At 40.7% G+C, this 27,270-nt stretch overlaps 1 protein-coding gene across 1 annotated transcript; it reads right to left on the reverse strand.

The window, feature by feature from the left end:
* Positions 1 to 4,264: 4,264 nt before the first annotated feature.
* On the reverse strand, positions 4,265 to 26,435 carry aldh1a2 (aldehyde dehydrogenase 1 family, member A2). The gene is made up of 13 exons (XM_079163007.1): positions 26,277 to 26,435; positions 18,349 to 18,453; positions 17,504 to 17,644; positions 16,943 to 17,072; positions 14,708 to 14,769; positions 13,854 to 13,982; positions 11,710 to 11,823; positions 9,244 to 9,346; positions 8,437 to 8,621; positions 8,137 to 8,301; positions 7,429 to 7,586; positions 6,349 to 6,423; positions 4,265 to 6,115 (listed from the first exon to the last, which is right to left on the reverse strand). Exons 1-13 carry the CDS (start codon positions 26,391 to 26,393, stop codon positions 6,043 to 6,045), a joined length of 1,557 nt encoding a protein of 518 aa, XP_079019133.1. The 5' UTR covers positions 26,394 to 26,435; the 3' UTR covers positions 4,265 to 6,042.
* Between the last annotated feature and the right edge of the window lie 835 nt (positions 26,436 to 27,270).

The raw sequence follows: 27,270 nt of genomic DNA on the forward strand, positions 1-27,270 counted from the left end.
TTATTTTCAAAAGGTTGTTTCTGTATCTTTTCTGGATAACAATGGTCCTGTGATTATTATTATTTTTGAATTTGGTGCATGGCACACAGGATATGAAACAACAAGGACACTGTATGTTGCCTGTTCAGGAAGCACAATTAATTTACCAATACACTTCTCAAACATGTTTTATCTTCAGGTTAAGCAGGTTTGGCTCTGCCTACTAACAAAGCAGGACACTGATATATGAAAGTTGATTATTATGAAGTGCTTCTTGTCAGAGACCCAGCTCTCATTTCACAACCAACACTTGACCCTGAACCTGCCTGCCACAATTATATTTGAAGGTGTTTCATTCCAAAACACTGTATAACCATTTTTTGGGGGGGGGGGGGGGGGGGGGGGGGGGGAATGTGGTCTTACACATGATCCCTCAGAGACGTAACGAAGGTTACGGTATTGTAACCTTTGTTCTATGAACACAGGCGGAGCCCTCTACAGGCCTCTATGGGCAACACTCTTCCTATCAGGAGCATGCATTTGCCCACTGAAAATGTGCATAAGTATCCCACAGAATAATGCAGCACACACCAAAGTCTGCCATCCTACACCCTCTTCAGCAGGTTTTGTAGAAGCGACAAGGACCCCTTGGTAGAGGACTCTGTCTGTGCTTATAGAACTAGGGTTACAATATTGTGGACCGCAGTGGAAGGGTCTCTTCACACATGCCTATAGGCTTGGGAGATGCACTCACAAAGCCATCCTGCCAAGCATTTCTTGGATAGGGCTTTACCGGCCATACCATGCACAAAAACAGCTGTTCAGAGCATCTGATGGGGGCTGTGTGTTCAACATAACATGCCAACACATGAACTGGTCAAAACAGATGTAACCTTTTCCCTGTCCCGGACGTGGGGTGGAAGACATAAAGCATCATGCTGAATAACCTTCAACGTGACAGAACCCCTTATGTTCTTGGGAACAAAGGAGGTATTTGGTCTAAGGGTTGCACCGACATGGTGGTTAGTTCACACACTCTCTTAGCTGAGGTCAGTGCAAGTAGCAAAGCTGTCCTAAATGACAACACCTTCTGAGGCTCAAAGGGACCCTCCACCCAGGCCTTGAGCACTAATGGCAGTTCACACTGCAGGGAGGAAGCATGCATCATCGGGCGCTGTCTCCTGACCCCCCTGCAAGGACCTCTTTACGAAGGGGTGGTCAAAGATTGTTTTGTGAAATGGCTGCTCCATACAATTTAACAAAATATGAGACAGCCCTCTATCCACCATAGCAGAAAATAGACCCAACTGCACAGGAAAGGGGATCTAGCCTCATTTCCTCGCACCAGCATTGGAACCCTTACAACTTTGCCTTGTAACAGGCAATGGTGCATCCCACTCTTGCTGCCTGGATTGTGATTGACCTGTACATACAGTTCAGCCCTCCTCAGCCTGTCCCTCTCAGGAGTGAACCCTGGAAGGGATGGCCCATAGTGGCCAATGTGCTTATTGCACTTTCTGAGACAAAGCTTGCCAGAACTGGGGGATGGTGCCGTATAACCATTCTGGGGCTACCAGAACGACCGACAACTACTCCTGCCTCACTCTCTCCAACAGGAGAGGGATGAGCAGAGTGGCATCAAGGCGTAAAGTAGCTTTCTTGGCCATGGCACTGTACAAATGATTCACCCCAAGGGGTGGATGGTCCTGCTGTGCCAGGTAGAACCATAGTAAGCAGTGGGTGTTGCGTTGGTTGGCAAACAGATCCACTTCTGTTTTCCCATACCAGGTCCAAATCTGCTTCACAACCTCAGGGTGAGTTCAGCATTTGTGAACAACCTGACATAGGAGGTCTCTCTTACCAGCGGTTTTCCCTTCAACAGGTGTTGTGGGGAACCCCAGGTGCGTAGATTGTTCTCTACCATCGGGGGAATGGCAACCAAGCGCCACTTGTGCTTCTTGGCATCCAAGCAGAGGCTGGCAAACCCCAGCACCTGCATGACGGTCAACGCTGTCAGTCGTAGCCTGCAAACGTCGAGCACAACCCCCAGATACTCCACCTGTTGCTGTGGCAGTGGGCCGCTCTTCTCCCAGTTGATCGTGAACCCTAGCTTGGTTAAATGTAAGATCAACTAGGCTGTGTGGAACAGCGGGGGCATCTCAGCGAGGTATCTCAGCGAGGCATCTTCGCGAGGCATCAGAAGTTGTCCCACCACTACTGCTGTCAAATCTTGGGCAGCGCTTCGGGCCAGTCACGCAACACCGCTCACTGCTTGGTCTGCACCAAGAAACTCGAAACAGCGGTTTGAAAATCTGTCTCTGCAATGAGGCCAGGACATGACAGTCACTGAGAATATTCTTGAAGAGGCGACTCTATCTGTGGCAGTAGGCAGACAGTCGGCAAATTGCCATTTGCTGAAGAATAAAAAGGATTCAGGCAGCGGTGTGTTCTGCCTGTATTTGGGTAGGCATGTCCTGATTTGCCGGCTACGCTTATGCAAATTTTCAGTGGAGAATGGTCATAATTGACATCTATTAACTTCAGGGAAGTTATTTTAGTGAACAGTGGTATCTTAATACAATTTTCACATGTATGTTGAGAGAGTTAATATTTGCTGTAATCATTCCTCCTCTCCATACCCACCATGAATGTGAATTTGTAGAGGGGAGACAAAACCCTCAGTCTTCATTCAAACCACCAAATTGCATGGCAATCCATCTGATAGTTGTCTAAATATTTAAGTAAAAACCATAAAAGTCTTGATTAGCTTTAGCTGAACTTGTAATGCATTTTTGCACAGAATGAGGACTAAATATTTTTCTCTCTTTACACTAAATTAGCAGAGGGCTGTGTTCTCAGATTTAGAAAGCTGTTATTTGCTGTGACGTTAAACAGTCTTGTCATCTTCACTCCCTTGCAGACATTAGGTTGTCACAGCAGCTCTGTGTGGAGGAGTCTCTGCTCTCCAGATCTGTTCAGCCAGTGCTTCCTGACTCATACTACACTGGAATGAGAGGCATGCACAGAGACGCTTGCTCAACATTTCAGTGAGAAGAATCAGACCTTTCGTGCACGCATGCAATCACGGAGTGTTATAATGCCATACATGTCTGTAAAGAATCTCTGAAAACAAACAAAAACAAAAGAGCAAATGCCCTTTTAGTGACAAATATTACACATGATCAACCAGACACAGAGAGACATGTCTGTTTGGACAGTTAACTCATGTGAGAGAATATTATGAAAGAACAGATAATAGGAAAAGCAGCGCTATATTGCTGGAATATTAACAGAAGCTATAAACATTGCTTTTGATAGATAAGGATCCATCTGGACAAAGGGTGAGTGTCCCTGTCAGTGTGTGGTCTGTTTCCAAGCTGATGTCCTTAACTGCAGGGTTATGCTTAAACACACTAAGAAAATAAGGCTTTCTAAAAAGGTTCTCATAAGGAGATGTTGGCCTGATTTCATTTAATTTTTCTCAAAATGCTTGCATGCAAAAGATTTCTACAGCACTTTTCCACTCAGTACTGAAACATTAATCCAGGAAGCTTCACTAATACATGCAGACAATGTATTCTTAAAGTTGTCTTTTAAATATCATTCTAATGATTTTGAATAATTTGCAATGTGTAATGTTTTAGTCTCTTTGATATGTTTGTCATAAATAAATTGCGGGAAAAAATGAAGGAAGGTATTAAGGAGCTGAGGAGTCAATCAGCAAGGGGAAGCTAAAATAGATATATTTGAATTAAGAATCGATACAACTATTTTACTTTTCATTTTATGGTGGACTTTCTTGTGTGAGACCCAGTGCGGCCTTATTTCATTATTATCTTGCCAGAAGACCCATAAAGGTTCATGCATGTGCAATTTTAACTTGAGAGTGTGTGTTCATGGTCTACACTGACATTCCCTGTTGTGTTAACTGAGTGCTGCAATAAGGGCACACTTTTTCATCTTCTCTTTGGAAATAATGCAGATACCAACTGGGAAGGGAAATGTGGGAAAATAGCCTGATCATTTAAAAGCTGTAAGCCAAAGACAGACTGCAGTGCAGTGTCTTTATATCTGTTCATCTCCAACAAGCATACCGACACCAACCAGACTCATATTTCTGTTGTTTTAGCCCCTCGCAATGGACACACGTCCACACCTCCTTCTTTTAAGATGGCAGTGGATTAATGTAACTGTGCATGCGTGTGTGTCAATACGCTAACGTTAATGTGGAGGAACCAATAATCTTTTTGTACAACATACTGAAGAAAAGTGATTTGTCTTGAACTGTTGCCTTTGTAGTTTAATTTAAACAGCATTAGCCATGCTTACATTTTTTACACTTGAAATCAACATGTTTTAGCCTAAAAAGGCAAATCGTTGTTTTAGAACTTTTGCACAGATGACATTTTGAAACAGCAGGAAAGAATAAATAACAAAATGAATCGTGGTTAAATTCCATTGAGCTACTTCAGTTACAGGGTCTTGGTATAGTAGAAATATCTGTATTTAATCTTGTGATCAATGTTCACGTTACCTATTCATTTTCATTTACTCAGTAGCTCTGACAAAGTTTCAATTTAGACACCAGTGCAGTTATGTAACTAGGTTTATAGGTCATAAATGTAAGCGTCAGAAGTTACTAAGCAACTTCTGGCCTTGGAAGTTGCTCATACCACCCTCCTCCCCGTTCAACCAATCTACATGTTTCTGAAAGTATCTGATCTGCTGCATGTTTAGTTTTTATTTTGTTTGTTACAGTTCTCCTAAAGATTTTTTATTTCTTATTTTTTTATTGCTGTTTTGACCTTTCTGTAGTTGTAATTTTAAGTACTGTATTAGCGTTTCATGGTAGGAAAAGCACAGGTGTTACTAATAACATTAACAACACCTGGACCCTGAACCTGAAGCAGCTAAATGGAATTCGGCCGACATTCATTTAATTATTTACACCAGCAATTTTCCTACGGTTCTATGTCAAAAATGCCTTCTGTAAAAAAGGCTACCTTAGATAGAGCTGAACATTGTAGAATGTATTACTACTTATCTATTTAAATATGTATTTCATTACTACTCAAACAATTAAATCATCTCTTTGGACCAATTTCTTTCCAAAAGAGATGCATCAATACAATATTTATATAACTAAGTCCTAATAATGTAGTAAACTCAACAAATTGTTTTCCAGTACAAAAGTTTCTACTGAAAAAAACCAAACTATGGTCATTTTATAATTTTATAGCATATGATTGTATAAACATAAACATAGATGAACATCAATGAAAATCAGTTACATAATGTTTAAAATACATCTACTCCTCTTTTAGCAGGTGAGAGTAAAATGCTTTTAAGAGGTTAAACTCTTCACGTTTACATCAGTCAAAGGTTGACATACAGTGTTAAGTCATACAAGCTAAAATATAAACAAAGACAATTAGAAATGCATTTTAATTCTGAATTAACATTTCATCCATTCATATCTGAGGCTGACAACATCAGTGGTCTTGAATGAGCTGACATGCTTGCATAAATTCTACCAAGAAAATGACACAAGGTTTTTGACGATCATACCGCACAGTACAAAGAGAAACTTCCTCCCAACACATGACAAGTTGCTAGTAAAGGGTTAATTTCAAGTGCGGTGACTGAGTCTCTGAGCATCCAGCATCTGGGGGGGTGGTGAGGATCAGGGTGTAGCGGCTGACGGGGTGGTTGTTATTGGGGTTTGCAGTCAGAGCAGCCTCCCCCATCGTCTCTGTGAGTGCTTTAGTGGAGTTAGTGGAGGAGGTATACATTATGGGGGCAGTTCAGTGGTTGTCAGTTAGACTGGAGACAGTCACAAACTCAAGGTAGGTAGGGATAGCTGGACAGGGATTGGCTGACTGTCCGTGGCGAGCAATGCGGCGGGGATGGAGGAACTGGGAGGGCAGCGAGTGGTCACAGCCTGTAGTTACCATTGGGATAACTTGATTGGATGGTTTATGTGGTTTGCCACTGTGGACGGACTGATGAGAGATGGTCAGTGATGAGGAAGATGCTACCTCCTCCCAAAATAGATGTGGCTTCCTAAGAGTTCTTGGCGACCATCTTCATCGTGATGGTCTTCACTTCTGAGTACTCCTTCAAGCCGCAGTCTCCCCTGGAAACAGAACACAGAAAATATAAACAATGCTGCTCATTCTGTTTAAAATATCAATGACAGCAGCATTGAAATATAGGGTATACACTGCTGGAAATATTGCAATATCCTCTTAAGAGTTATGACATGTTAAGCAATTTTAGAAAGTAGGTTTTCAAAACACAAAGTCAGTATTAGTAATATTGTGGTTAATTTGTGTATATTCAGTGGGCAGGCAGACAAGTCATACTCACAGTTCACGTCCATTGCCAGACATTTTATATCCTCCAAATGGACACTGTGTGCTTAGAGCGTTGAAGCAGTTTATCCTGGGAAATACATAAAACATTGATGGTTTGATATTGTAAAATGGTGCATTATTTTGTCCCAAAGTATTAAAGCTTCATTGAGTTTAAAGTATTCAAGCTTCATCGTTGTTGCTATTCTTGAAACCGTCTGGATTTAACAATATAATTCCATTATTGTTTAGCAAACACAGCTGAAAGTTTTCAGGTTGTCTATTTGTGAATTTACTAGCTGCACCAGCTTGGGAAGGAAAGGGTGAATGGATGCTAAGAAGAATGAGGCTGAGGTAGAGTAGAAGTGGGGAAACTTTGGGATTGTGGGAGCAGGGGAAAGGTGCAGCCTGAAGACAAAGAGTTTTCAGTCTGAGAAAATGACCATGAGGTTAAAAACAACAGACAATGCAAAAATCATCATATCTATATGATCAGGAGACGATTCCTGGTTGTCTGCTACTTTTTATTAAGAAGCGGTCACTGTGGTCAGTATCAGCTTTGAGGTAATAGTGTTTAGAATAGACAGGATTTTTCAAGGAAAAAAGATGGTAAGAAAAAACCATTGGTACCAAACACAATCCTCAACAGAGGAAAAGAAGGGGGATAGTGATTGGGCGGCATCAAGACTGACAGACAAGGCAGAGCAATGTCTCAGCTAGCAGAGGATTGTAGTCAAGTATGACAAGTGGTGAGCAATTCTTGGCAGATGCTGTATTTTAGATATAATTCTACCTCTACTCGTAGCCATCTGCAGGTAATTACAAGTTTCAGTTTACATTAACAATTTACATTCTCCACTGTTGTCTTGCACTGCCATGTTGCTTTTGTATGTTTGCTTTTATATCTCAAATATCTGAGCTGAGGGAAAGAAGTGAAAAAAGGAAGTAAAACATTTCTTTGTGGCTTGTGTAATGATAGGAAGGTGGCACATTGCCAGTTTACAGTTTCTGGATGCCAGTGTCTGAAATGGTTGATATTTCCCACATGTGAAATATTACTGATTGTAGCTAAAGAAACACAACAAATGAAACTTACCAGACAGTGCCAGCCTGTATGGCTGTGGTTATGGTCATGGCTTTGTTGATGTTGTTGGTGAATACAGCCGCAACCAAACCATAATCTGTGTTGTTGGCTCTTTCTATCACTTCGTCAATAGTTTTGAACTTCATGATCAGCTGGACTGGGCCAAAAATCTGTAAACAGATAGTAACATACAGGTTCATATACTTACCTTATTTGTATACATTATATGTATATATTACTGGTCACATATAAATAAGGGTGAAGGGTTAAGGATAGGGGTTACCACCAATCTTGCACAAAAATTTCATCCAGTATGTATTTTATACCAATGGTGGAAAGTGACATTTAATCAAGTACAGACAAACTTAACGTATTGAATTTTTTTATAAAGCGGTTCAAATTAGCTCCCCTCGACCAGCTAGAACATTAAATGCTGCTTACATATTAATGCATCAATAATAACATTCTAATAATATAATATATATGATACTATAACACTCTGAAAGGGATCCTTCTGCATAATGTGAACTTTTACTTTTGATATTGAATTTATTGTATGGTTACTGTCGTGTCACCAAAAGAAATTCCTGGTCAACTGCAATTGATATGCAATGAATTATTAAATCTTGGATACTTTTTGTATATCATATATAGTATAGTATATATAATACATTTTACATTCCTAGAGTTATAAAAAATCCCTGTTCTTTCTTATCGTACCTCCTCTCTGGCGATGCGCATGTCATCCCTCACATTAGAGAAAACAGTGGGCTCAATGTAGAACCCTTTCAAGCCCAGAGCTTTGCCTCCACACTCCATCTTGGCCCCTTCACTGATGCCGCTCTGGATGAACCCCAACACACGATTCTGCTGCTCCCGGCTGATCTGTGGAGGTGCAGGACAAATTATATACTTATATGAGAGGCCAGGACAAAGAAGACAAATAAAACAAGACAGAGAAACACACATTTTGAAAGTGAAAGAAAAAGGGAGATTCAACTGTAGATCTGTTGACCTCACCTGTGGACCCTGCTCAGTGGTGGGATCAAAGGGGCTGCCGACTATCCTCCTCTTGGCTCTCTCCACACTCCTCCGAACAAACTCATCATAAATGGGCTCCTCCACAAAGATGCGAGAGCCTGCTGTGCAGCACTGGCCTGCGTTGAAAAACACTCCCTGATGGGCCTGTTCTACAGCCAGGTCCACTGGGGAAAAAGGGATTTTTGTAAATCAATAGCTTGAAAAGGTTAATTATCAAGTAAGAAATATCAAGTCTTTCTTGTGAAATAAATCCGAATTTTATGCTAACAGAAACTATTATCATCATATCTATATGCATAAACTTCATTTGAAAAAAAAAGAAGTAATGTGCATAGTATATTGTTACAAAATTTGCTTCAATATTTATTGGAGCTTTCCTGTGCAAATCTGACACCTGACACCTGAGAGACAGGACCCTGCTGTTGCGCACGAAGGGTTAACGGACCCCTGTGATTTATGGGTCTCGACTGAAGCACCCGACTGAGTCAGGGTCCATTCTCCTGATTTACAGGCCTTAGGGAGCCCCTCTCACGGCTGCTGAAAGCATTTGAAAGCCTCGGCACCCCCAGTTTGGTGAGCCACTTAGAATTCATATGAAACCCATCCATCCACAGGTTTTCATAGCACTACAAAGCTTCTGAGCATTTTAAGACTCTCACTCCATGTGTGTTTATTCAGACTGGACGTCCTGAGAATGGGAAATATGACTAAACTAAATAGTGATAGTGACGGACCACCTAGTGAGGGTGACTGGAGCACTGAATAAAACATAACATGAACACTTACAATCAGCATCTGCAAATATGATGTTGGGGCTCTTTCCTCCCAGCTCCAGCGTCACTCTCTTCAGGTTACTCTTCCCAGCTGCTTCTTGGATCAGCTTGCCGACCTAGCGAAGGAAACAGATCTGTAGTTTACTCACAGAAATGCAGACCAGCAGCCAGATCAGTAAATCAGCTGAAGTCATTAAATAGCTTAGAGAGGTTGGTTAGCTCCAAACAGGGAATGCACCGGTTGGCCAGCTGAAACATGAGTTCTGCAAATACACAGAATGAATATCTATTACAGGTTTTTGGAGACAGCAATAGGGAAATATCACGATGTTTCAGCCAGGAACAGCATCTGATGTCTAGTGACGGGCAGGAAGAAGCAACCGCAAGGTGTGTGTGGTGAAGTAACTACCTGAGGGTGTTTTGAAATGAGTCTGGTGTGTCAATATGATAGACAGCAAGGGATTTGCTGTGTTTTTTCTTTGACATAAATAATAACCTGGAGAACAGGATTGTTTGATAAGGTTGACTCATCTTCAGAGAACCATACCATTGTTTTTGCTCATTTTAATGTGTACATTTGTTCTGACCATGCATAAAGTGTATGTATACAGTATATATACATAGTTTTAGATTCTTTTTAATGTTTTTCATGTTATTTTCTCTGTCAAAATTGTTCTCATGAGTCTCTACTGAGTCAAATCAGCTGATGTTAATGGTATGTTTTGAATGTTGTGAAATGTTGTATCAACTCAAAAGATTAGAAGCCTGAGAAACTTCTCACATCTTCTCCTCACGAACCGTACACCCTAAACAAGTATTCATCTTCCTGTTACTCATACAGTCCGTTCAAATTTCCGAGAGAACTGACAAGATAAAGCGGAAACATCCCCTCTCAGTCTTCAGTTGAAAAAAACCACCTCCAGCATGGAAAAGACTCATCTTCTCTTACTGTCTTATCTTGCGTCTGAGTCCCTTTAATAGACTATAATGGAAAACGGGAGAATAGAACAGTATCATCTGCTGTGCTGTGACTTGTACCGAAGCAACACAACACAATACTTGGCTTGGCTTCAATTTTTCTGATGTGTTTTGTCTGTCTTTGATGGGAAACACAAAGCAGCTGACTAAGGGGAGGTTAGCATGTGTTTATTCAGGGATAAAGGAAACATGCTGGGCTGCGAGACTCCTCCATGTGGAGTCACAACCACATGTGAATCAGTATGAGGATGAGTTGTGGTCCTAAAATCCACCTGTAGCTATACCACTACCCTCCACCCTGTGAGGAGATGCCGGGGGGGCCAGTATCCCCCCACCACTCCTACTACAGTGTGGTGACTCACAGTCTGGGCATCAGCAGACTCTTACAGCACTGGCTCATTCTCTCAGTAATTGACTCCAGATCACATGAAACAACAGGAAAACTAGTATAAAAAACCGGGGCCACTCACAAAGGAAATGTTCAATCAAGACGAGATGATAAAACAAAGAAGATGTTTGTGTTAGAAGGTGCATTTATGTCAGCTCGCGTGCACTCACTGATTGGGTGTGTCTGTGTGTGTGACAGACCGGGATAGGAAAATGAATGTTTTGTGTTATACTGTGCTGGATAATCATAAAGACACAACGTTATAGCTGAACATATATTTCTTATCATGCTGCCTCATTTTGCGTTCGTTACTGTTTCTGTTATGGCTTTTCATGGACAGTAATCTGTACCTGTATAAGCTTATCAGGGGTTGCTCACAACTCACTTTCTCTCCAACACACCACCAGAGTCAAAACAGAGATCTCCATAAACCACAAGGCTAACCTGAACATAACATACAGTAAACCTGGCTCATTTACCAAAGGTACATGGGTGTACTGGCTGCACATAGCAAAACATAACTTCTACACTAGGATTGCACCAAATAGTTTTATCAGAGGGGTTAGCTTGCAGTTAGAAATAACAAATGTTTATAAATGATCTGCAGTAGAATAATCTGCTGTCAGTCTGGCTTTTTCCTCTGGTCTGAGGAATGCGTTCAGACTGCAACACCTCCAACTGCTCAACACCTAACATGGTGTATGTCCTTGATGATTTAGCTTTCCATTAACAGCCCCCTGTTCTGTAAAGTTACTAGGGTTTATCTTGATGGTAAATTCAATGAAGTTTGCTGTGAAGGTGTGTTAATACAGCAGAGGGCAAACAGAAGAGTGGCAGTGTTTTCACAGAGATGTGTTTGTATACTCTTGACAGCACAAATATGTGCATGTGTGCCAGATAAAATCAGAGCCCCCTTTCATGAGTAGTAATGACAGGGCACACAGCATAAGACCCCATTTGTTTGTCATCTAGACTTCAATAGAGGCACACAACGTCCCCTAATTACCCAGCCTGCTCTTATGCTCTGCACATGTTGGTCACTGTGTCACTTGTGCTGACAAAGGAGAGCAGTAGGCAGCTGTTGATCTGAGCTATGTTATTAGAGAAAAGTACCTCGGTTGATCCTGTGAAAGCCACTTTGTCTATGCCCATGTGCGAAGCAATCGCAGCTCCTGCCGTTGGCCCGAATCCTGGCAAAATATTGATGACTCCCGGTGGAAACCCAGCCTGTCAAAACAATATGAGAGGAAACAAGCTTTAGTGGAGATGACAGCAGAGCCAAGCAAAACCACAGGCGGTGTGGGGGAATCCGGACCCAACCCAACCTCCCTACCAGCAGAGAACGGAGAGAACATCAAAAAGACGAAGGCGACAGACAGATAGTCTCCAGAAAGAGGCGGGAGAGGGCAGGGGGGAGTCGGGGAGGATGTGGACACTGAGATTTGTACAGCATGATTAGGTTTTTCTACATTAGATACTGGATTGTTCCCATCTTGTTTAACTTAGTGTTTGCCTGTATTGTACACAACTGGCTATCCCTGTTGCTACTGACATTGACAATACAATGCACTGCTATACCGCATTTTGGATGTGGGTTTACTGCATAATTAGTCATATTTAACTGTGTTGACTTGACCGTCTTAGCTGCACTGTAAATGAAGCTCTGTGTGTCAGTGCTCTTTTGTAATTTGTCAGCACTGCTATTCAATTTCCTATTGACTTTACAGGTAGGGTTGGTAATCTTCTTCAAATACATTTTAGTTGGATTTGTTGAAATTCTCTTTACATCCTGACAGCAATCAATGAATCAAATGCTCCGACAAATAAAAGGAAAAAAGATCTGGTATGTGTGACTGTCTCAAGACTGTAATAAGCCCATCCAATCATTTCATTCGGCCGGAAATAAATGATTGGATGGGCTACCTGCCTGCCTACCTGCTAACCTGCACATATGTTGCCTGTGCACTCATTGCTCGTAACCGGAGTCTCCCCCAAACTGCCAGCTTAACAGCTGTGAGTTCTAACAATAGCCATATATTTTGTTAACGTTCTATGTTCTACTTTTATGCTAGATTTAGCTATTTTTGGAGCTAGTGCTGCTAGCTTCTTTCTTTGGAAAAGAGTTGGCAACATTGGGCCGGGTTTCTCTGTTGAATAATTTCTAGCGTACTCTTGCTAGTTTCTCAAGATTACCAACCCTAGCTTTACACTTTGCTGATTCCAAATGTTTCGTTAAGTTCAGTTTAAAGCTCGTTACATTTTTTTTCCCCACATCACCATTCAAACAGACATCAGTATGTACATCATTAAGTGAACATATCACTGTTTATACCGTCGCTACGTTCAGCACTAATTCAGAATAACCTTAGTTGAGTAGTACGCTCAGTCTTAACCTGGTTTTAAGTGTTCAGTTTGGTACTACACTAGACTAAACAAGCACTATTAAAGGATTACGCTTTACTCCAAGGTGTTAGCCCTAGTGCAAACCTTAGCCACACAATGTCAGAAATTGGCAGTAGACTGAATTACAAGTCGAATACTGGCGTGCACGTTTTTCCTCCCCACTCAGCAGCTCGTTATTGTGGTTTAATCGATATGACGTGAATGCAGCACAATAGCTCAACAGCCAACTATTTGCAACAGTAATAACATTCTGATTGTTTCTGTGGCTTTGTGCAGTGTTTGCAGTGTGTGAATTATCCTGAGCAACCAGAGCATTGTTTCATCAAAGACATGTTGCAGTTGAGTGGAATTTTCAATGCTTTAAACACCACAACAAAAATTCTATTGGCTTTCATTGTATTGGGGTAGCAGGAAAAATCTCAGAGATTAAAATCTCAACACTTTAGCTCATAAAATCAGAACTATCTGCATCGCTAAATACCATTACGAGTAAGTGATAAAACATGTATTCTTTTGTGTTTTAGACCTTTTAACCATTTAACTCTAGAGCACATGTTGTCTGGTGTTAATCTCAGGGTGGAAAATTAGGATTACAGACTCTGAAGGGATGATCCAGATTGACAAGTGACACTTTGTCAAACATCTGTTCTTTGTCGCCTTGTGGTTACATTAATAATGGATTATCCAAATAAAGTGTTGGCCAGATTCATAGTGAACATTGTGTTCTTGGCAAACTGAAGTCTGTAAGTGGTTCGCATTCAGTTATAGGGAGTATTGACGTTGGACTGCCCAAATAAAATGTTGGCTAACTGCCACGTGAATACGTGTGGTTAGTTGGCAAAGAGATTATTTACCTCCTTGACGAGAGCTGCGATGTAGAGGCAGGTGAGCGGTGTCTGCTCAGCAGGTTTGAGGACAACAGTGTTTCCACATGCGATTGCTGGACCCAGCTTCCATGCTGTCATCATCAGAGGGAAGTTCCACTGTGCGTGACACACACACACACACACACACACACACACACACACACACACACACACACACACACACACACACACACACACACACGGCGGAAAAAGACATGATGCATCTGACTGACACACTGGGTGGTCACAAGTCAAGCTCAATAACTCATCGCTCTTAAGTCACTTACTCTCATTTTCACTCTGTCTAAACATAGTCAAGTGAGAAAATGTTCTCGGCACTTGTACAGTATTTTCTCTTCCCACAGTATTCTCAGAAAGCCGGGAAATTGCAACACATGTGCAATAGACCCATATCACTGTACAAAACACAGGCCTGTGTTATTTCTGCTTTACACAGGAGCCCATGGGGCTCAATGCAGAACCACACGCTTTCTGAATTCTTGCACAATCAACAGTGTCTCTTTCTCCTTGATCTTTTCCTCTCTTCTCACCATTCTCTTTTCCTCAAACCCACTAAATCCCTCCCTAGCTCTTCTGCTTCTCACTTCTCGCTCTCTATTAGTCAAACTCACTAGCACCGTAACTTTTGGGGCTTACCAGCAGGATTTACATGTATAAACAGTGACTGTCTGGGAATTACTGGAAAATGCAGAATGTAAAGAACAGACTCAAAATCAACAACATCTCTTTTACCAATTCATTGTTATTAGTTTTGTTTTTCTCCAAGCTTTTATGTCCATTTATATTCATCATATGTCACTTTAAGGAAGCGTAATACTCACAGGGATAATTTGTCCACAAACTCCAATGGGCTCAAATCTTGTAAATGTCAGAAAATCTCCATCTGTGGAGGAACACACATGCACACACGCACACACACACACACACACACACACACACACACACACACACACACACACACACACACACACACACACACGCACACACACACACACACAAAGGTAAAACAGGGTAAATCATTTCTAGCTTTGTTAGTTTGTAAAATGCCTGGAAGACATGAAATATGTCACCACCTGATACTCCCGGTGTTGTTGACTCAACATGTTAATTTGTAAATGAATCCACACGCAACATTCCTGGTTTCTTTACCCCGGTGAGAGATTACATTTCTTTTCGAGCCTCCTACAGCACAGGCATGTGTGTAACTGCTTTAGGTCATAGAGATGGGTGTTATGCTGGAAATGTTTGCTCATTCCTCTTGCATTACTTAAGTAAAAGGAGGTACTTGCTGAGGGTGTGCCATGCTTGTTCATTCTCCACAAAAAACAATTGATATTGAGAAATGTGTGTCTAAATTAGTTACAACAGTCGTCAGCTGATGAAACATTGCCTCATGTTGCATTTGGACTGGAATGACCAATGGTCAATGACAAGCCAGATAATAATTCAATTCAATTCAATGGGATGCAGTAAAGTATAACAATGGACACAAAACTGTAGTACAGATTATCATATTTTAACCTTTCTCCTTAGTACCAAAGTGGATGTTGGGTATGTTATTGTTTGAAGAATGAAACCATAAACCTAATAGACATGACACTTTCAGGAGGAGCTCAAGTATCTGTGAGGTTTGTTTGGAAGTATGACTCCTGCAAGATGACTTATATTTCAAATTGGAAGAAACAATGTAAACTAAACTGTGAAGCCAAAGGTTCTCCACATAATGTCACTCCTCTTTCATTTCACACCGTCTGGGAAGACAAATTTAACACAATAATCTTAGCATAACGTGCATAAATGCTGACAGGTTGTTGAAATGACTTGCACTTCATCCTGACAGGTGAACAAACACAATTACTGACAGACTTATATCATACAGGCTGCAGGAATACCCTTGTTTATTTCCTCTGAAAGTCTACTAGAGCATTGAAGCTTAAACCAAAGCCCTGGCAAAATGCTTAGCACGGTTGGTTTGGCAGCAGTGTACAAGAGAAGCTTTGAGAGGGACAATACGGTGGTATCAGGAGGTTTCCCATGTCCTCTCTCTTATTCTATTTTCCTTTTTTGTGCTTCCTGTTGAAACAGACAGCCAACTTTCTCCTCTCCTAACCCCCAAATTCAACTGCCTTAGAGAGGGGACACTGATGGCAGCCTCCTCAGGACAATAAATGTAGTGTTTGGATTGATCGCTAATTTGATACCTTACTTTGCTGAGTATAACTGTGCTTTTTCTTTTTCTTTTATTCAACTGAATAATATGCCAGACAACAGACACTGACACAGTTAGCAACTAGCTGGTGAGTATAGTGGAGCATTTAGCAGCTTAAGAGTCAGATATTCTCCCAGGAGTTGGTGGAGACCAAAAACAGAACTAAAAGAGAGTGAAAAATGTACTTCCATTGGTCAGGTGACCAGAAACACATTTTAAAAAAAATAATGATGCTCTGTAACTGCTGGTTGTGTTAATAAGCAACTGTTTGCTACCAAGTTTGGCATGTCAACGTAAAAGGTGATGATATGTCAGTGTTGTATTTACAGTATGTTTCCAGTGACCCCAATAGGCCAAAATCAGCTATTGCAGGTTTGAAATGTTTGTATAATGTTTTAACACAAACAGTTGTACAAGAAAAATAAACAAAACTATTTCTGGGTCCCAAATCCCATACTTTTGATCTTTGAGCCTCTTGCTCATATATTCGCTGCGCAGAGGACTGTGGGTAATAGCCAGAAAAGCATGCTGGCTTTTATGCTACAAAATGTGGCCGAAAGCAATAGGACATCCTGGTATTTTTGTCACACCATCTTTTGGAATATACTACAACTTTTTCTGGCATACTAAATAGTATGGTAGTATGGGTATTAGAATACACAGTTTCAAACTAAGACATATCTGATTGTCATAATCTGACCAAGAAACTTTTGGTACTGTAGTTTTTAAAACTTAGTAAAATTCAGTCGAAAGTATTTCAGTTGATACCTAGCCCTACTAGCCTACTAACTAACACTCTTGTCTATTTCACTAAAACTCTGCTGTAGTACTCTTAGAGGGATCTTACCCATGGGAATGGAAGTGCCGTGGATCTTGTCTGCATATCCAGCAAAGTATCTCAGTGTCTTTATGGTTCCTTGGAGGTCCACAAACAGGGTGGGCAGGAAAGGCTTCCCACTGTTCAGTGACTCAATAGTCTGAAGAGAGACGGGGGAGACGTTTGAGAAATATGTGATATAACCTTGTGATCCTCACATAATTCCTTACTGTTCCAGTCTTTACACTCTCCCATGGGTGAAATGTGACACTAAGATAACACTAACCTACAAATACAGCCCGTAAGTTACAGTTATATGTTCTCTTTAAGTCAAAGCAAGTTTATTAGAATTTTCAAACACACAGCGGCAACTCAAAGTGCTATGTAGAAGATATGAAATGATATAAACAGACAAAGGAATAATTGTTATACTACTCTACAGTTACAGTTCTGCTATAAATGATTACATGAATAGAGTAACAATGAAGTGGATGAGAGGACGTTTTGTTATTATATACATGTGGATAATAACATAGCTGCTTCAAACTGAAAAGTTATTCACATTAATTAGTTTAGAGACATATAACTTACAGCTAGATAGACACTGTCTCTCTCCACCAGATCAGCCAGTTTGGACAGCAGACGACCCCTCTCAGATGCGTCCATCCTTCGCCACACGGAGCCCAAAGAAAAGGCAAGTCGAGCCGCCTGCACCGCTTTGTCAATATCAGCCTACGAGACAATATACATCCATTAAACAGGTGTCGCTTTGCACTTTTCAGTATGACAGTAGCATATACCTGAATAGTTTCTCAGATTCTTTTACTTTTCCTCAACATTTAAATAAGGAAGGGAAAGAACAACTGTTACCTCACCAATACATAAGAGATTGATTTCAAATTGCACTTCTGCAATATGGAAGCAGCTAGTTTCCACAACTCAAACAAGGGTTTAGGCTGTAGTAAGAAGAACAACTGAAACTTGGTTTTCATTGTCAAACTATCCAGTAGTGGAAGGTGACTAAGTAAAGTAAAGTGTATACAAGTACAATTTGGATTGTTTTCTATCTCTACTCCACTGCATTTCAAAGGGAAATGTTGTACCTGCTTGTTATTGATTAAGCCACTCAGCAGTATGAAGTAGTTAAAGTTTGCTCCATCTTGATCTACAACATTAAAGTAATCTTTACATGTTAATGTATCAATTATAAAGATCCAATAATATTATAACACTGACAGGGACCATTCTGCATAATGAGTACTTTTACTTTTGATACCTTCAGTACATTTTGTTGCTTATACTTTGAAGTACCCGACTTTTACCTGGCGTATTTATGTAGTATGATACTAATATGTTCATACTTATGCCGATATGTAAAAATACCTTGTTTTCAATGAAAAAGACGGACGGAAGATGTCATGCTGTAGAGTATTTACCTTCTCTGCTTCCTGGACCTCAGAGATCTGCTCTCCAGTAGCCGGGTTGTAGGTAGGAAAGACCTTCCCACTAACAGAGTCGTGCCACTCATTGTTGATGAAGATCTGTAGGGGAAAAAATGCAGTTTTTAGTATTTTAGTAAGCAGATGCAACAAATAATCTGAATGTTAGGTTATGAATGTAGTTTCCTTTGTATAAATTACATGCACAAAGTGATTAAAAACCTTAATCAAACTAACTTAATTTGACTACAAAAATACAATTTGCAAACCGCCCTGAGTGGAAGATGACGACTATCCTACTTTTTATTTTAATATTTATTCTATGTTTTGTAATGATTTCATCCCATGCTTGTAGTTGAGACTGTGAAAGACTAACTCTCTGCTCTTCCAGGCTGTTGTGTAAGGGATATGGGAGAATCTCTGGAAATCTGGACAGAGATTCCTGCCTGTCCTGCATTGCTCTCTGGGGAGTGCTCCACCATCCAGACAAAGGGGTGGGGGTGTTGTGGGGGGTGCAGATAAATCCCTATCAGACACCAGACCCCCACCCACCAACCCACCCCCAAGCACACAGACACACGTTTCACAACATCGCTGCTCGTTTACGAGATCATAAAACACGTGCCGCTCTTGGTTTCTGTGATGCGTTAAAGCAGGTCTTCCGTTAAACAACCGCCTGGGATTCCAAACAGGACATATTTAACATCTATTAAGACCAAAGGAAAAAAAATGTTTACAGAGTCACAACGCTGAGAATTATGGCACATAAAATACAAGCAACCCCTTCATAAGCTGATGAAATGTGGACCAAAAAGCAAGGTGTGATTTGAAATTTTCAAATATATCATTAGAAAAAAGCTCCTTCCTTGCTGACATGTTTACATCCATTAGACAGACTACTCTCACACTGTTTTTAATGGCTGTCAGTCTGCCTGATAGATAGAGTGTAGGGAGAACATCTGCTGGCATAAATCCCTCTGTGTATACATATGCTCTTACCGTCCTTCTACTTTAGAGGAGTTCAGATGCACTGAGAGCAAACCTGAGAGCAGAGTTCAAGTATCCCACTGGCCTAAGCCTCCCTAAACTCTCCAACATGTTTACCTCCATAAACGCTGGGTTTTAAGCACTATTTAATTGGCTGTAAACTGTTACCCGTGTTTACTTTCGGGTTGGTATAAAATGCCAGGGAGTCTGAGAACTGTTGGAGTCGCAGCAAACACATCACTCTGCCTCCCTCCTCCTCTTCATTCCCACGGCTCACAGGCTCATAATGCGGTCTCTCTGCGTATGAATAACTCACATGCAGACGTTTAAGGTGTTCAGTATCTGTGTGTACCACCCCACAGAACCATACGTCACACACTCATTCCTCTACGTTTCCTTTGTACTGGTCACACACACCATCCCCCACACACCTTAACACACACACACACACACACACACACATAGAGATAGACAAGGCCGGAGAGGCTTCTCTCTACCAGACCAGCGTTCTCAGGCGCCTTCCATCAAAGGCCACCTTTAATCTGACGCTCATTAAGAGCACTTCATAAAATTGTCAGTAACGATAAGGAGCAGAGGGCCAGCTACAAAAACAGAAAGTCCTGTAGAGCACTGAATTAGTTTTTAAATTTATAGGGGCCACTGAAGCGGGGCGCCCTAAATCAGAGGAGCCCCCTGACAGCCTCAACAGTCCGAGCAAGAATGCAGACCATGGGTAGCTTTATGCATGGCGTAACCCCTCTCACAAGACGCTGCTAAAGGAAAAAGGATGAAGCACGAGAACAGGGGAGCAGGCCGCCACCTAAATCACGGCTAGAAAAGGACAAATGTCAGCCGCCGTTTGGCTCGGCCCTCTCTCTGGGCTCGGACTGGTGTTAGACTTTTGTCTCGTTCCATTGAGAGACTTGATTAAGATGACAGGGCAGAGTTGTAAATCAACTCTCGAGGTTTCTTAAAATTGCTTTTAGGATCATTTGGGCGAGGGGCAAAGAACACAACAATGAAAAAGCGAGTGCAAGGGTGCACATTTTCAAATGACAAATCGTTTTTTCTTTCCCATTCCCTGCGGGGTCGTGACTATCCCTTCACATGTTGGTTTCATGTTCATACAAATCTGCACTGCCAGTAAGTACTAAGAAATAACTTGGTGTCCAAAAACGTTTTCAAAATAATTTATTTATAATATAATAATATTTTTTGCTCTTGCAATGCACAACTTAAAAATGAAAAGGTTTTAAATATTTTGTGCTGCTTCTTTGATAAAAAAATCGCATTAGAACAGACAGAAAGCTGTGATCTGTGATGCCTGATGCATAACGAGGAGGCCTGATGTGGATTAAAGCTGAGCAGTAAGCATATAGGTCAAGACTTTTTGCATGGGCCACAGGGCAGCTGCAAACATTTAGCAACTCCCAGGCTTTTCTGCAAAAGCTGTCAATCACTTCAACCAGGAGAGCCTGGCCATGGGGATAATGAAAAGATGAGACATGATATACACAAACACGTTTCAAAGTGTTTTTGTCCGTTTGCTAATTTGGCCATTTAATGCAGGTTTCTTAATTATTGTCATCCATTACAAAAGGTTTTGTACACCCAAAATAAAAAAAATCAAGATTTGTTGTCTTTGACTTTTTTTTTCATGTTAACAAAACTTTGCATGATTTTTTTGTAATAATTTACTTTTTGGGAGTGAACTGTAATAGGATGTAAGAAATGCCAAAATACTTTCTGCAGCCAACAACACATCTGTTTGGCTCTTTGCTTCTTCTCACAACTCAGATGCAAACAGCTGAAGGAATATGTTATGCTACTACTTTTCAAAGGGGGGAGATTGAGGATGAGAGGTGGGGTAATTTGGTAAGATGGGGCTTTTAATGTAAAGGTTTATATATATATATATATGTGTGTGTTCACATCATGCCAAGATTCCACAGCCAGACAAGTCCTAGCTTCCCAGGCACCTGAAACACTTGTCTGCACAGGAAGTTTCATATCCTTCCCTTATCACAGGAACTCTATTTCCTCTTTGGATGCGTTTCAAAAGTCTTAGAATTACTACTGTCACCAGTTAGTGGAGAGCATGTGAAAGTGGAGACCAGCTGGTGTTTTTTCTCCTACTCCTCTCCACATGTCTGACACCATGGAGCCTTCATGTTTTTTATTCACACACCCACAGACAATGCCATCATGCGCTCCTGGGTTTGGTGAGGGCGGCCTCGCTGTCACTGACTGGCAAACGTCTTTCTCTCGTCGTTGTGTGTGGGCAAGTGGTTAAAGTTGTTAATTCTGACTCTGAAGTTATGTGAGAAGTACTTATTTGAAATAAGGCTGTAATTACAAACAACCCAGGAAATAAAATGATTCCAGTAGTCAGAGAGACTACAGTATAAGACAGTTTTTCAGGTTCATATGATGCTAATTTCTTACACCTTTTTAAAACCTGAGAAAGGGATATTAGATTTAGCATTTTACAGTTAAATACATCATTTTGGCAAAGTTTCTGGGCAGATTATTTTCCGATAAATGCATGTTTAAAGTCTGTAGTAAGTTGTGTCATTAATTTATCCAATCTCCATCCAGATTCCATTTTTGAATATCTGAGTGGAGCAAAAAAAAACTGAAAACAACACTTTTATATATATATATATATATATATATATATATATATATCCACACAAAATATATCAAATACATACAATCTTGATGAAATGTTAAAATTGCTAAGAGGCAACAATTGACCTCTCCTCTCACTACTAGTGTTTTTCTCCCTTGGAACATCTGAGGTTTGATGGGTTTTCTGTGTATTTAACCAATCCCCTAAATCTCAGGTCAAGGATATGTTTAAAGAACAGTAGTTTCACTCGTGGGATCAGTGGACAGAGAGGAAGTAATTTTTAAAGAAATGTGACGCTTTTCCACAGACAAATAAACATCTAGAAAAGCACTTCTGTCTCTACTGTGTCTCGTGCTTGGTGGAGAAAGAACCAATACTCCAACAGATTTATGAAGCCAAGTGTTTTTCATAGTGACACCGTAAGGATTTACACGCTGCTTGTCAAGAGGGCCACAGACTGAAGGTATGGGAAGTTAACAGGGTAACCTTGCTGTCACTGCTCTTCCTTAAACAGTGATTAAGAGACAGGGGACATGATGTTGACGTGTCTGCTAAGATGATAATTTACACTCGCTGCACAAGTAGGCATTTCACACCAATGGACATATTAATGACAGTGCACACTTACCCTGTCACAATCAAAGAGATGTGTTTTAGAGAGTATGTGGCCATGTGTGTGCGAACAGGGAGATTGTGTAAGCAAAGGCAGAGAAGAAGGGGGAGAGCTCTCACTGTGCTCGTTGTGATAAATCATTTAGTTGCACAGTATCCCCTAACTTGGGCTCTGTTTGATCTTGATTGCAGTAAGATGGTGGTTTTGAAGTGAAAAACTCCAGAACTGCAGGTCAGGGTCTGGCGAAGCAGGGCCACTAACCCACACAGTGAGACAGGGTCATAATTTATACCCTGGTGGACAGCACCTAGCATCGGGGAGCCCCAAGCCTCCATCTGTGCTATCTCAATCAGTGACAGATTGATGGAGCCTCTTATTCATCCAAATTGAGTGGTTGTCTCTGCATAGACTGCTTTACAAATACTCTGGTCTTCGGCAGACAGGTTCTGCAAAGGTTCCTATGGTGAAAGTGCACTAATGTCACCATGAGCAAAGCAACAAAGAAAATGTATAACTATTGATTAGTTTAAGAGATCTGTAACTCAGACAACGAACAAGGCCACTGAATTAGACCCCTCAATCTGGTCTTTGTTAGTTTTCTATTCGTAGCACTACTTTCTATGTTATTACCCTATCAAAGAATTAGGCTACAATAAAACCAAACTGGACCTACAAACCACATTTTTAAAAAGCTTATTTTTCGACATACATTCTTATTAGTTGACTGAACTGCAATCATGTCGTTAAAACATTTAGCTTTACTTTACACTTGCATTTTCACAACACACAACATTTTACAGACTGCTCCTTCAAAGTAAAAGCTTAAAAGAGTTATTACCACCCCTGTAAAAGTTGTCCCACTAAACGGTTTAACAACTCATCATCAGTGAACGGTGTGAAAAACCACAAGGGCCAGAAGTATCACCCACTAAAAAAGAAGGAAAAGTTTCTCTGTTTGCCTTAATTATTAATAAACAGTCTCTCTTCTCTACTTCTACCACAAGTGGAAAACATCAATAAAAAGCTATCATGGCTCTCTTATTTATGGCTTCCTTCGTGGTCCTATCAACCTTTAAACTGTTTCTGTCTTGTAACCCAGCTGTTGGAGCCTTCTAGCGATAGAAATGTGGGGGTAGGGGACGGGACAACCGAGAGGCAGCTTTACTCCTCAAGCTTCAAGAGAGAGAGTATGAAAACTACAATTTTGCATATGTGGGTTTCAAAAGACTATATAAACCGAACTTCAATCTTAAATAAATGCACACAAGATATCTTTACACTATCAGCGTTTCGCTGACGGTAAGAAGTTCATGACTCTGTGAAAAGGACAAGGGGCAAACCTTGACTGCAGTATCACATGATCATGTTATAGAAGCAAAACTGTTAAGCAGTGATACTGTATCAGCCATATCTCTATCTCCAGGGTGGCTCACATGTAATCTTTGTATTGCAAAACGATTTGTTTTCAAATTTTATGTAACTTAGGAAAAGCTTAATATAGCCTTCATTTTGGAGAAGAGTTGAATGTAACAGTGTAAAAACAGTATCTGAGGAAAAATAAATCTGTGTTTGGAAGCTTGCAGCTCTATCCACACGTCCTGTCGGCCAGTGAACAGCGTTGCTTGTTTCCCTTACAGTCAGTGGGGTGGAGAACAGGAACAGGGTGTGAGGAGAGCCCACGCCAGGGGTTCCCATAAATCAGGACCCTTCTGCCCCCTATGTCCACCAAACCAACAGGGACTGGATGATCCAAATTCCAAGGGGTTAATTCACCAAGTCGCTCCCTAAATTTCCTCCTGTACACCGTTTTTTCCAACCCTTTAACTAACACTCTGCACTAAGAAGCAAAGGAAAACTTACAACAAGACAGAGCTTACTATATGTATCTTCCCGGTGCAGCAGCAGCGTGCCCTTTGCACTTAAAACACCGAGGTATGTGTTAACACTGCGCAATTATAGCAGTGACTGAACTTACACCGCACTATCGAGAATCTGACCTCTATGAGACGTGCCCTTTAATCTTGTTAATCACAAAACACTTGCTCTGCAGCTAAAAGACCCTTTCAGTAGCAACAAACAGTAAATATTACAAGAATCTCAGAGGATCTTTGACTGATGACTTAAATGTACTTCAAAGTGTCAAATATGTATATGTCTATGAAAAGAAAAAGAACAAAAAACTATGAGACTTTGCAGAGATGTTATCAAACATATGAGAGCCATTTTCAACATGTGTGTATTGGATAATGACTTGTGGTGGGTCAAGACTCACATTCAAAGCACGAATGCTTTAAAGACTGTGATTTACTGATTAATGATTGATTCAGTTATGTAAGAGTATATGTACTGTTATGTTTTTATTATGGTGACAAGATGTTGAAGCAATTAACCACCCAATATAGGACCTGCACTATTCTCACCAGATGTTTTAATCAAAATCTCTCTGAAAGCATATTTTTGTATCTGCGACATGATTTGTTTCGTGACTCAAATAGAGTTCTTTGTTTGACTCAAGCTCCTTTCTCCAGCTGTTCCTGCATCCTTTTTCTCCCACCCACACACTTCTGACTGAACGACAATCCAAAAACTGCTCTGATACCACATTTCCTCTTTGACGTGTATTTTGAATTGAATACATTTACTCACTTAACAAACTTGCTGGTAATAATGAGACTACGCCTTAAATTACTGCCAATTCTTTGGACTTGACTAAAATGTCTGTAGATTTTTTGAAAGAAAAGACTTCAAGACCTGGCAGAAAGAATTTGGGCTGTTTTGTTTGCCCACAAACTCAGCCGTGGCCACTGATACCACTCATTGAGAGCATTCAAAGACAAATTAAATTAAGAGCTTTACGACTCATTGGATACCACAAAATTATTGAAGTGAAACATTATAATCATGATGAAAAATTGAAATAAAGAGAAAGATTTGGCTCTAATCTTGCAATATCGCTATTTTACTTTCTTTCAACTTGAATTGAAAAATACATTTTTATTAAGTATCGTTTCATGCAGTAACATGGAATGACGTTGGTATGTGTCTTCAGGTGCAATGTGGAATAAATATTTAAAAAATATGATATAGTAAAGTAAAATTGTCCTCGTGACTCATTGTTGTATAAACTGTAAGACACATTCCTAAACTAGCTCAAACTATGGCATGTCTTTTACAACGTTATCGTGCCTCCTAAAAGCTGTTGTAACAATTATAAGGGGCCAAATTATAGAAAATCAATTATCAGTCTTTATGATAGTCCCAGTTTCATGCAATGACTCACATTAGAAAATGTAAAAATATACTTTTTTGTCAAGTTACGTGACACCATTAAAACGCAAAAATAACAATATTGTTTATAAGAGTCTGTTATCAACTTATTTAGTTTAAATTATCTTGTCCAGGGGTTATTGATTATTTAATCCAGAGATACAACAAGCACGTGGACGCAGAAGAGACTCATCGGGACTTTAAAACGTACAATGGTCAGTTAATCAGTGAAAAAGTTTAGTCAGGAGAAGTGTTTTCAGCTCCAGCTCTGAGTGAGCTACACGGTCTAATGCTGACACACGAAGAGTTGAGTTTAAAAAAAGTTGTAGTGAAAGATTCAAACATGATCCCACATCTACGAGCAGAATCTGAGTCGTTACGCGCAAAGCGAGTCGATCGGCGGCGAGAGTGTGGAGAGAAACAGACCTTGGTGTACTTGATCTCCGCGTTGGGCACCGGTGAGGGCATCAGCTGGAGGGATGCCATGAGAGCAGCGGGGTCGCTCTTCACCTCTCCGGGGATCTCGATCGTACTGGAAGTCATCGCGGCTGTCTCTCCACTCGTCTGCCTGCTGCGCCTCTCGGGGTTTTTTCAACAGATTTCTGATTAGGACTTTGGGTTTCTTCCTGGGTTTATAGCCAGGTGTCAGCCGCAGTTCATTTTCATTGGGCAAAGAAAAGGGTTGTCCTTTTGAAAATTAAATTCATGCATTTACATAAACGACCTCAGCCATGCGTGTTGAGGAGGAGAAACACTTCCACCCCACCCACCTAACACTCCCGGTACACTCCTTTCACCAACCAGCAGTCGACGTTTTTTTAATTCATAGTTTTACAAAAAAGAAAACACTGCGCCTTAAAATTGTAAACCTAAACATTGTGTATTATGCTATCTGAACTAAATAATGAGGCTCTAAATGACGTTGGACCAATTTGTTAAGGGTTTATAACTGGGCCCCTTTCGTGAAACAGACTATCGTTGCAAAACCTTACTGCAGCATAATAGTCTTATGAAGCCTAAATGTTTTTCTGGCAAAAATAAATCTCACAACGTCCATTTAGTAGCTGTTGTGGACGTTTGATGGTATCAAACGATCTTATAACGAGCACTATACGGCTTTCTCGCCCATGTTGGCAGAAGAGTTGAGACTGAAAGTTCATCCTTGACCTTAGATAACAAACAAGTTATCCGCATATAGTCATTAACTCTTTACTAAAACATATTAAGTCACATTCTTACATCATCATTAACCATTTCCTAAGTGACATAGAGGTGTCAAACTACTTTCCTCGGCTCGCTATCACCCTGTGGTCTTTATTTGCCTAACACAACCTCCCCATGGTCTAAGATGTTATGTAAATGCAGACTAGAGGGATTGCTGCTACTTGCTGGGGTGTTGTTGGCAGAGATTTGTCCTACA

This window comes from Pholis gunnellus (genome assembly GCF_910591455.1).
Source record: "Pholis gunnellus genome assembly, chromosome: 1".
In the NCBI taxonomy this organism is placed as follows: Eukaryota; Metazoa; Chordata; class Actinopteri; order Perciformes; family Pholidae; genus Pholis; species Pholis gunnellus.

What these genes read in the sequence shown, in the direction of transcription:
- aldh1a2 (XM_079163007.1), bottom strand. Translation starts at nt 26,393, where the DNA reads ATGACTTCCAGTACGATCGAGATCCCCGGAGAGGTGAAGAGCGACCCC. An exon ending in CATATTTGCAGATGCTGATT is followed by an intron (nt 8,622 to 9,243) that starts GTAAGTGTTCAT and finishes CTTTTTCCCCAG; the next exon opens with TGGACCTGGCTGTAGAACAG. An exon ending in TCTGGCAATGGACGTGAACT is followed by an intron (nt 6,116 to 6,348) that starts GTGAGTATGACT and finishes TTCTGTTTCCAG; the next exon opens with GGGAGACTGCGGCTTGAAGG.